This window comes from Diadema setosum, chromosome 14 (genome assembly GCF_964275005.1).
Source record: "Diadema setosum chromosome 14, eeDiaSeto1, whole genome shotgun sequence".
Lineage (NCBI taxonomy): Eukaryota > Metazoa > Echinodermata > Echinoidea > Diadematoida > Diadematidae > Diadema > Diadema setosum.
The window spans coordinates 34,795,188-34,807,445 of NC_092698.1; the positions used below are offsets into that span (position 1 = coordinate 34,795,188).

General features: G+C 39.2%; 1 protein-coding gene across 1 annotated transcript in view; it reads right to left on the minus strand.

The window, feature by feature from the left end:
• Nucleotides 1-12,258, minus strand: part of LOC140238315 (macrophage mannose receptor 1-like) — a 69,588-nt gene that overhangs the window by 50,792 nt on the left and 6,538 nt on the right. Inside the window, exons 2-10 of the mRNA XM_072318249.1 lie at nt 10,513-10,661; nt 8,856-8,974; nt 6,704-6,828; nt 5,261-5,478; nt 3,960-4,045; nt 3,412-3,521; nt 2,222-2,434; nt 1,286-1,405; nt 516-587 (exon numbers count right to left, since the gene is read on the minus strand). Coding sequence (XP_072174350.1) covers nt 516-587; nt 1,286-1,405; nt 2,222-2,434; nt 3,412-3,521; nt 3,960-4,045; nt 5,261-5,478; nt 6,704-6,828; nt 8,856-8,974; nt 10,513-10,661 — 1,212 coding nt within the window. The remainder of the gene's footprint in view (nt 1-515; nt 588-1,285; nt 1,406-2,221; nt 2,435-3,411; nt 3,522-3,959; nt 4,046-5,260; nt 5,479-6,703; nt 6,829-8,855; nt 8,975-10,512; nt 10,662-12,258) is intronic.

The following is a 12,258-nucleotide window of genomic DNA, read 5'->3' on the forward strand; positions in this document are numbered from 1 at the left end:
TGACTTCCTCACAGGCATGCAACTTACCCATTCAATGAGTCTGCCTTGGAATTCTTGAATTACTCATGAATGTTTGTCATCAACTCTTGAATTACTCATGAGCAGAGACTCCAACCCCAAGCACCTTCTGATCTGGAGATTCTCCCGCCTGAAACCCCTAGCAAACAGGAGACTCCAACTAAATGTGTGCAAAGCGCACATCACGAGCGTGAAGTTCCTTGCGGTCTAGGTTCTAGATGCTCTCTCGTGCTATCTAAGGCTTATTTTTCAACATACAATGAAATTAAGTAAGAAATCACTTCAAGCGGGAGAAATTATATCTCAAACGGGAGAACGGGATATTCTGCAAAAATGGGTTTTCAGCAGGAGATCTCCCGTCGAAAGCGGGAGAGTTGGAGTCTTTGCATGAGTGTTTGTCATATTGGGACAAACAAAAACTAGAATACAGGCTATATGAGCCATTGCCTTCCTTTCTCCAATATATGATCATGAGAAAGCTAAGACAGCAAACTTACTAGCGACAACCTTGCAGATGTAAGCTCGGCTATCATCACAATCTCCTGTACTCCATGTACCATCACTTTCAGCTAGGATTGATTGAAATGTAGAGAAACATGAAAGAGGTCATTTCAGAGTTGAAGACAAACATAAGTATTTGGTGAGGATTGATTTAATTGATTGTAACAATAAGTAGTGATCTCATACTCTAGAACAGTCAGACAGTTCAAGTCTGAAATTCAACTTATTTCCTATATCTATTACCCTAGCATTAGGAAAACAACGAAATTCAACTTATTTCCTTTTTTTTTATTACCCTAGCATTAGGAAAACAACTGTGTTGAACCAAACCATATGAACCACACATCAATCCCTGAAGCTCACACACCAGTATCACTGCATTCACTCTAGATCTATACTTAGCCTCAGGCTTATTTTCCCTCAACTCTGTGATTGCTACTGCCAATTTTCAGTACACACGGTCAATGGCATTTGCAGATGATGGATCTGAGAGAGTTGAAGAAGATTGGCTAATGCCAGTCACAATATTCTCACCAGTGAGCTACATGTAACTTGTCAAGGACTACATAGGTTTGCTGAGATAACACTTCGATCCCCAAAAGATGAGATCTCCCAGAGTATATTATCTAAGTAAACCATGAAGAGGAGAGGCAAAACAAATGTCTCTATTAGAGTTTAACCCTCTTGTTCCTACTAGTAACAATGCTGGTATACTGCACAAAATATCAATGGTCCTTTGATGTTGTGGTGCTGAGTGGGTTAATACCTGTTGTGATGTAAGCACAGTCATCCACCCCAGTCCTGAGGGCTGAGCCAGAGGAGCCCCAGTTAGTGTAGCCAAGGCTACTGCTCTCTACCCATTGTAGACTATCATCAATCTCTGTGTCTGAGAGGGGCAGAGAAAAGAGAGATATACACAGATATATACCTCCCTCTTACATCAAACCACTAAATCACATTGAGGACGAGTCCTAAGGATACTCAGGCAGGGGTCTATGGGATATGCCTGTTGTAGCAAAATCAGTCCGTCCTCAACAGGTTAATGACACCAATTACTGAAGAGAATCTTGTTTTAAATCATTGAATGAGTCTGTGAACTACACTCTATGTTTCCAAAGTCTATAATTTCCACCCTAATTTCAGTCTTAGGTTGTTGGTTGTTTTTTTCATTACTATTTTTCAGACAATTTTCAGATGATAATTGCCATTCAGAGTTTCTGTGAAAATACATGATTCAGGAATCACTGACGAAAAAGCAAGACTATAAGCAATGTATAAGATATCCAATTATTGAGCGTCTTTTTATGAGTGCTTACAGAATGCTGAAACACACATCTGTAAAACAAATGTAATACATTGTATAATACCGTGTACAAAGTCAATGAAAAAGAAAACAATATTACACTACATATGAATTGAAAAAGACAACTGGAATTGTGGTGTTTGCAAAATTCATAAAATCTGTTTAATGATGTCTGATCATGTAGTGCTTACGATATATATGTTAACAGATTGTATGAAAGAACCTTACAGTTGAAATAGTTCCAGTAATTAATAACCCTATAAGGTCCCTATCTCTGTCAGGGTCTTTTGGACAATGTGCACAATGCTATAGGCTTTTTGGTGCCAATAAGCACTCAAATCACGCAAAGGCTTAAACAACCGTTTCTTTTGCAGAAAGATCATTGGCAGTTGCATTTACCAGAAAGTCCTAGCCAGACCGAATCAACAGTGATGCCACTGAAGTCACTCATCCGCTCGACGATGTAGTTGTTCTCTGCAGCACTGAAGTCAGTCAGAAGATATGTGCCCTGTGCTTCACAGGTGAACTTTGCCTTAGACCATGTTGAGGGCTGGTTGGTGTTGTACTGGTAGCAGTAACCCCTGAACAGGTGCCAGCCATTTGGACAGCTTCCTGTTAAAGGTCAAAGGGCATCACAAGATTGGCATAACCTCTTCCTTCTCCTGGTCATCCCTTGCTCAAATGTTTAGGAATAAATCTTTTTTTCCTTTCTGCCCTACAGTCATCATTATCTCCGCCAAGGGAGGAAGTTATGTTTTCATCGGCAATAGGTTGTTTGTTTCAATGAAATCTGCAGGAAAAGTTGATAATGACACAAGGAAAGACAATAAAATTTTGGCAATGATCCAGGAAGTTTTAGGAATTTTTGAAGGACTTTTATCTTTTGGCAGATAAGGCCAACGAACTTGAGAGTTCAAGCTGCACATATTTGAGGTTTGCATATGTGCACTACAGTGCGTGCTCTGTTCAGGAGAGACACCTTACAGCTGGATGCTGATGACGTAAACAAAAGGCTTCTATATTGAGAAATTGGGTGATTTTCAGCATGCATGTGTGGGTGGAAATAAGCTGCTTGGCAGAGGTCTGTGCTCTCAGAATGCTTTTCTAGTTATTCAAGATTTGGTTTCCTTTGAGTAATACATGGTTCCACCTCTTTCTTTTCCTGGACAAAAAGGGGGAAAAAAAGTCAGCACTTATTAAAAGCATTCAATATGCCAAAAAGTTGAGAGGATTATTGGTACAAACTTGTGCCCGTAAAAAAAAAAAAAAAAAAAAAAAAAAATGCAGCACTGGCCCCTAGAAGGTTGCATGGTGGTAAGATACAAAAATTGCCCTAAAGCAATTCTAGATAGCTCACATACTTAGCTTCCTGATCAGGCAAAGAAGATGAGCACTTTGTGAATTTGTGGTTGAAACTCTCATCTTGTTATGGCCTGGCTTTCTGTGCTTACAAAGTGCCTATATGTGATGTCTCCATGGTAGCCACAACACCAAAAGACTGGTACAATATCATGTCACCCTAGCTCCTCTACATGTAAGACTCCTGTGCAGGAGACTATGTGACCATGAATATGTGGTCATGCACCCACCTTCTGGCCTTTCACACATGAAAGCCCTGGTTGATGTACAGGCTGCTGTGCTCCACTTTCCATCAGAGTTTGAAGTGATCTCCCCACAGTCACCACCCAGTGTGTAAAAACTGAAGAGAAACAGGCATATTAAATATGTGCTTGGGACTTTGAATATGGCCAAAACGTGAAGTGAAACACAGTGTTTTGAGTAATATTATACTGTCTTGTCATACCCAAATTTAACCCGCTGAGGATGAGTCCCCGAGTATACTCGGGCAGGTGTCTATGGGAAAAGCGTGTTGTATCAAAATCAGTCCGTCCTCAACAGGTTAAGTACAGAAAGGAAATGAAGGAGTAATAGCAACCTTCACAAACACTTTGATGATGCAGGTGGATAAGTGATATATATCATTATTACAAAATATGCAACTGTTAGAATTGTTCTGTATTTTCTTGACTGAATAAACAAAAAGAGAATGATGTCTCTCGAGAAATATTACTGGCCTCATTGTTAGACAAACAGTTGAGAAAATGTTATGTTACAATAGCAAAATATGGTGTCACACCTGTTATCCGGTTGATTGGTTGCCCACTGGACATAGCTGTAAGATTCACCATCACTCCATCCATAGTTTCCAGCAGCATTGCCTTCCTTTAAAGGGCACATAATAAAACAAACAACAACAAAAAAGTTTATCTTAATAACAGGAAAGCAGTCTTTACGCTAATGATGCAGATATACAGGAGAACACAAGAAATATACCTGACCGTGCATATGGAGATTTTTAAAAAGAGCTCATATTCATTGCTCACCTCTACTTGTAATGTACATGCATGCTGGATCATATGCCATACTTATAGCAAAATGATGAAATGCATTCGCATCAGCTGATTGGCCGGCAGTGGACATGTGACAAGGCCCTGTGCTGTGCCCAGTACTCAGAAGTTAATGAAGACAAGCAGTCACTCAGTGCAAATGATTAGTCAAATTTCACGACAGGTTCCACTGACATGTAAGAATACATGATGCTATCAGGACTTTAGGCTGCAATCACAGCACCCTCTGTATGATTATGATTCTTAACAAAGTAGTATAATTATAAAACATAAAATAAGCATTTAACAAATGATCAGAATGCATTTTTACATCCATTAAAAAAAAAATGTCAACTTTCTGGTATAGGCACACATCCATCTGGTGAAAATTCAGGCTTTGGAAACAGTAGGAATCACGTACAGGCAGGCAGTCAAAACTTATGTCTTCCGAGGTTGCCTGTATGGGTAACCCTTACTGCCATGCTTTCTGTTAGGTACCAATCATATCAGAAGGTCACTAACAAGACATTACATTTGTCACATTGCTCTATTTCATGAAATAAAGAATAAAAAGGTGTGATGAGTGTAAAGCTTTCTTAAATGAACAATAATGTCCAGGGTTAAAAGATTGAGATGGTACTGGAATCTGGCTAGGAGAGATGAAAGCCATTGGCTACAGAAGGCCACAAATCTCTCAGGTTGTGGTTCCCATAAGACCTGGGAGGAGACACGTAGAGGTTTTTAAAATATCTGGTCTCACCTCAAAGGACATCACAGACAAGGAAGCCTAGAGTAAGGCAATGAGACAAATGAAATCTCCAATCCCACAGAGGCAGAAAAATGGGCATTCAAGGATGATGATAATGATGATGACGACGATAGTGGTGATGGTGGTGATGATGGTGATAAAGATGATGATGATGGTGTGGTGATGATGATGGTGATGATGATGATACCAATGATGATGATGATGATGATGATGATGATAATGAAGATAATGGTGATGATAATGATGATGAATGGAGATCATGAGAATGAAACACATTCATACCTTGTCAGTCAGACCAATCCACAAGGTCACGCCAGCAGCAGTGGCAGTATTCGCCACCATTTCCTGTTCAGGGTCAGAGTTAATGGAGGCGAGATCTCCCCCAATTCTCCTACAGTAGCTAGCAGCATCATCCCAGTTCTTTTGGCTACTGTAGTACTTGAAGCATTTGCTATCTGCTGTATACCAGCCATCACTTTCATCGCACTTCAGTGGGATGTCTGCGACATGGGGATAATTTGATACATCACAAAGTAAAGCATGTATTCTGGATCTTATATAATCCATTTGGTATATTATGATCAAATACTACTTCAAAATATGTCATCATTACACTGTATCTACATTTCACTTGTTTCTAGTTGTGGCAATTTGAAAAGCTTGGATACAAATGCACAAAGTTTTTTTGAGAAAAGCATTTTCAGAGTCCATAAACAGCAAAAAACATGCACATCAGTACGGTCCAATATGATTTGAAAACACTGATGAATTCCACTCCGCTGAAACCAACACAGAAATATCGACAACTGAAAAAGAGAATCTCCCAGAATACATTAACTCAAACAAGGTTTTGCAATACATATTTATAATTTTGAGTAAATGGAGTGCATCAAAATAGTATCAATGTTGTATATTGTATATTGTTAGCTATCTATTTTAGATATCAAACTTGCAATGGATTCATACTAGTGCAGTCAGAATTCAAACAGTTCCTCACAAATACATATTCATAGCAGCTCATACTTGGTACTGGATAGTCAAATAGTTATGGTGTGTTTTAATTTATACCAGTAGCAAATGAATGGAAGACACAGGAGAGACATGAAAAATATTATTTGTTGTACGTCATCACACTGATCTCAAACAGCATTACATGTGAAATCTGGAGATTATCAAGCACAGGGGTGAAGATATGGGGTACGACTTTTCCTCAATTTGTCTCCCTCTGTACAAATGAAATTTGTAAGGTCGCAACTACTGATTTACATTTCTGGATTTCTGGATTACCTTCACACAGCGATTCAAACCAGTATTGTCGTTCTTTGATATTATCTATTATCATTATTCATTTGTACATACAATGACTGATCACCAGCAAAGACTGAACAGATCAGTTAAGAAAAACAATACTGTAAAACAGAAATGTTCACATGTATTTTGATTTTGCAAGAGCCAAGATTTGAGGAATCAAAATGCACACCAAAGTTCTTATCTACACTGTATGCATTGAATACCAGTGGCAATTCGCGAAAATTTCATGCCGCAAAAAAGGCCATAGGCTCCGACCGGAAAAATTTCATGCTGCAAAAATAGTCTGCTTTACAGTAAGGCATTCTACTTGTGATATTCCAATTCTTGTAGGAAAATCAAAAAGAGCATCACAGATGACATTTTATAGAGAAATGATACAACTAGCACTTTCTATAAACATTCAATGCAACATACCATTGTCTCGCTCACATATATAAGCACGGGTATTGCTACACCTCAAGTCATTCCAACGTCCATTGCCTCTTAGAACAACACAGTCCTCATTGCCTAGGTTGTTTGGCTCATCGGTATCCCACTGCCTGTAATAGAAACAGATATTGAGAAATGATTACTGATTCAGCACTAGAATGATTTCAAACAAATGACAGTGGCAGAGCAACACACTCTATAAAGCTTTGTTTTTGTGGATTTTTTTTTTCTGAAAAGGTGACACAGTGCTTATTTGAAAAATTGTGCAGCATCATGAATGTTATTTCTGTTTGAAGACAAGATACAGTACAGTATAGTTTCATATCACACTAGCTAGGTTAGTTCATAATGCATCATACATTTTTATATAACGCCTAGATTTATCCTTGTCATTTGATTGTTTTTTTCCTTTATTTTTTTCTTCTGTTAACTGTGCCAGAAGTGCTTTGGCCTCAGTGGTGCTGTTGGAGAACAGCAACTGTACAATTAGTACACATCCTTTGGTGACAAGATTCATGAAAGGTGTATTTCATTTACAAACTCCGCTGCCACGGTACAACCATTTCTGGGACGTTAAAATCGTGTTAGATCATCTCCGCAAAATGTCACCAGCCAGTAAGCTATCTTTGTGTGAACTTACTCATAAGCTGTGTATGTTGCTCGCACTCACTTCGGCACAAAGGGCACAGACTTTGTTCTATATTCATATTGATGGCCTGGTTTGGAAGGATAATAGCGTAGAGATTCATGTCAATGACTTGGTAAAACAGAACAAGACCTCCGACAGAGTAGGGAGTACGACTACAATTGAAGAGTATCCTTCAGAGAAGAGACTCTGTGTGGTACGCTACCTGAAAAAGTACATTGAGCGTACAAAAGTGCTGAGGGATACGGAAAGGCACCTGTTCATATGTTATAGGAAACCTCACAAACGAGCCAGTAAGCAAACCATCTCCAGGTGGATAAAGTAGACAGTGAGTGCGGCGGGTATCGACACTAGAATTTTCAAGCCGCATTCTACAAGGGCTTCAGCAGTCTCTACTGCAAAGACAGCAGATGTGCCCATAGCGGAAACCTTCAACAGGTTCTATGATAAGCCGTCGATCAGGGCAGGACCTACATGTAGGTTCTCCATGGCGGTACTGGATAATCATTGAAGAGATTTGGGTATTATTGGTGAGCTACTATGTCATTCTTATCACCATACATTGCTTTGTTTTACAGAAATGCGACCACTTGCTTCAAAATCTCATATTAACGAACAACAGAGATTACGAAAAATAATAAATAAATTAAACGAGAACTTACCTGTTTGAAGTTTGATTTTTATTATTTGAGTAATAGGAGTGTGAGTTAATATGCCCTCCACTCCCACCTTAAATTCAAACTTCAAGGTAATGTTCTTACTCCGTCAATTTATTTCCAGATTGTGACAGTGGTCGCATTTCCTCTTGGAACAGGCAAATCTCGCTTCACCCAGTTGGGTCTTCGGATCAGTTCTCTCACCTAAAATTGACATTATGTAAGGCAAGACGTCGGAAGACAGTCCGATTTTGTTAGGTGGAGATTTGCCTGGGCGACGAATATTGAGAAGTTATAGAGAAGTTACGAGTACGAACCACTACGCACTGTAGTACAGTATATACCAGACCACGTTCAAATTAGCGCAAAATCGGCCGCAGTGCGAGCAAAAAACACAACTAGGGGAAAGTTGCAAACAAAATTCACCAAGAGCATTGTCGTAGGTGTGAAACGACGGCACTGAAAATTTCACCGGGAGGTTCCCCAGTGAATTCACCAGGGAATCCAACGGTGGTTCACCGAGAGGGGCAGCGGGAAAGGGGTACTGTACGAGCTGAAATTTTCGCGGTGGTTTTATTTTCGCAAATTTCGCGAATCGCCTTTGAACCGCGAAAATAACAACGCGCTAATAGCTAAGTTCAGTTAGACCCTCGCAACTGCGAAATTAACAACACGCGAAAATGTCCTCCAAGTAGCAATTCGCGAAAATAACTGTACGCGAAAATTTCAGCTCGTACAGTATTAGGGTCAGAGTTTGGGTTAGGGTTAGGGTCAGGAGAAGGGTCTGGAGTAATTGTCCATGGGGTTATTGCCCTATAGAACCATTCGGACTCACTCCTGTGAATCCTCGAGATGAGACCCATCTGCCCAGAAGAAACTGTTCTCCCCTGCCAGGTCTGACAGTCCGATGTAGGCAGCTACCCCAGCCGCTGAAGTAAGTGAAGCAAGGAGATTCTGTGAGTAGGATGGGAGCAATCATTGATGTGACTTGTCATGTGGTACAGTCCTTCTGAAATTCTAGACTATACAGTCATACATACAGCAAGATAAAAAGATATGAAATTCTATTCTCTAATCAGATGTTAGGAGGCACCCTATGAGAAATTACCATCACAGCAATTGTTAAGTAGGAGCTAGAAAAGACTACTCCCCCTCATCCCCCCCCCCCCCCCCCCATGTTGGTGTTGCACATTAAGAGTTTGAACCTCAAGTTTATCTAATAATCTGGAACAATGATATCCAAGAATTTTCTATGCTATTTGCAAAGCAATTCTAAGAACCATCATGCATTCTAAGACCCCGTTTACAGTGAGTGAAAAGGCCGGGCTCGGCCACGGCCGAACCCGGCCTTAATTTCACTGTAAACACGCAAAAGGCCAAATGTGGTACCAAAATCGGCTGCGCATTTGGCCAAGCTCTGGAGGTAGTCTCGGCCGCGGCTCGGATGTGGCCAAGCCCAGCTTTTTCTCACTGTAAACGCAAACTGGGCCAAATGTGGTACCAAATTTAGTCTGGCTTCCAGACCCTCTGCCCGTACTATTTTGCTTATTCAGGATATTAACGCCCTAAACGTCAAAAACTAGTATAGTTTAAGGTGGCTTTGTCCTGGTAGTGATCTGGGAATTTTTAATGAATTTTTTAAGGATTTTTACAAAATCTTTTGGCAGATGGGGTCAATGAACTTGTGAGTTCAAGCTGCATGTATCTGAGGTTTGTGTACATGCACGAAAGTGCATGCTCTACTCTGGCAAGGCGCCGTGCAGCTGGAAGCTGATGACGTATACAAAAGGCATCTATATTGGGGAACTGGGCAATTTTAAGCGTGCATGTATGGGTGGAAATGAGCTGCTTGGCAGAGGTTCACGCTCTCTGAGTGGTTTTCTAGTTACTATTACACGAATGCATTTAATGGCAAGAGGCACAACGATTCCATGTTGAACACATGTTTTTGTACTTTATTCCCCTGCATTCATCAATGAGTATCATTATCAGCAGTAATCAACATTAATGGCACTCCATTCATCGGTGATTGAGTCTTAAAGATTAAATGGTACTAGAGAAGACTCAGGTTCTTACATCACATCTGAAACAGTCCAATATTGTGGACCCTATTGGACTTTCTTCCACTAACACAAATTTTCACAGGGCTTATTTCTCACAGAAGAGAACCTAGGTCACTTTTATTTGTGTCATTCAATATGAGTTGAGCAACAGCTAGATTATCAAATCCTTTAAAAACTATCTGTATCCAGTCAAATGTAAATCATAGGGAAACTGAACAGAAATATTTCTAGTACGCCTCTAAACTTTGGTATATTTTATGCATGCTTAGTTTTGAAACTCCAAATATCGAAATGACTCAATCAGAGTTCAATTGATATAATTTCAATGACAGATAAGATTAGAACAAATTTCCAATGCGATCGTTGACAGATAGTTGCTTATCTGTGCTCACTGCTATGAACAACCACAGTTGTCAACTTGATACTTACATGGACAGCAGGTGTTTTGTCCATGGCTAAGTCTCCATCCTTGTTCTGACATGCAAGGACGGCTTCATGATAGGTCTTGGTATCAATGAACAGTTGGTAGCAACTGTCACCCAGCAACGACCAGCCATGGGGGCAGAGTTGACCGTAAGCTACAGGTTGCACGGTATGTATGGTAGAGAGGATATAGAGAAATCGAAAACAATCACATATAGACAAAACATAACAAATATACGCTTTCTGAAGAGCAACTGATGTGTGATAAAAGGGCATATTAATGCAGAATTACACACCGTGACTTTAAAACTTTGATGCATTCTGACTCTGTCATGATTATGAATGATATAGCACTTGATGTAGATTTCCAGTTTTTCTATAGACAACCAGAATATCTAAGAATACAACTTTGGCAAATTTCATTCGCTGGGATGTTTCGCTTCTTACAGTGAATAGATGTTACTACAAGCAATACTGTATACAAATGAGCACAAAACACAAGATGCATTTTAATCATTCATTTGTATTGAGCACCAATATAATAATCAATTCTATGCAGATAGATAAATGCAGATTGTTGATAATCAAAATTTTCAGTAATGTTTTAAAAGTGATGGGCATTGATAGGAATAACACTTAAAGTCCTTCAAGTAGAACACCGCACAAAAAATGTAGCCATGGATGATTTATAATCAAAGGCAAGCTTGAAAAACATATTCTTTAATAGTTGTTGACGCAACAATTATAACTAGAGCTATCATTGAATGTGATTAATCCCCCACCTAAACCTGAGGGCGTTACATCATTCCACGATAATTTAGTATGTTCTTCATCATGCACTGTTCACCAATGATTAAAGATGTATCTTGCTCATTTAGAGATTACACTCATTTGCCAAATTGAAATTCAAATGCTCAAAAACTAAAGGGAGCAATAAAATCCACTGGTGATTTGGATAATTCCCTTTAAAAAATGCTGTTGCCATGGCAACACATTGCTTGACTTTGATGAAAGATTAAGTTTGCACATCTAAATGATAAAGCGGTCATATATTTTATAATTCTGCTTCCTGATGATATGTGAATGATACCAATTTCTCAGTCCATTGCTATTCTCTGATTGCAAATTTAACCCCTCACAAAATTGTCATGACGTCCTGATTTGCAAAAAGTTAGACTTGCGAAATATATATGGCACATACAACATACTTAAATAAGCCAAAATCACAATATTACAACATTGTTCTCATTGTGAAATCATTGTCAAGCCACTACCTTGAACTGCTATCTACCTTGTATGGTAAGTACATCAGAGGGTTGCCAGTGGCAATAGTAGAATCAACTAACACAACAGTTTACATACACTATTCATATGGTTGCTAGACCTTTTCATATAATAAATAATTTCAAACCTCTATCTCCATCTCCATCGACCAATGAATGAAATTATATGAAATCATGACTGTTCTTTATATATTTACCAAGTAGTGGCTGTACCAAAAGGATTAACAACAGGCTCTTCATCATAACTCCTTGTCTGGACTGCTGTCTCATAAAATGTCCAGTTTACACAAAGTTGTTGCAGCTTTAGCTTTGTCCAACAAATCCCATAAGATGGTGAACATCCACAAGCAAAGATGAAAGTATATGCACCCTAAAACAAGCTTTAAAATGGAAGTACAGCACGTCCAAATCACAAGATATTGGGTGCAAATAATGACTGGCCAAATTGTAAAATAGTATGAGCAGAAAG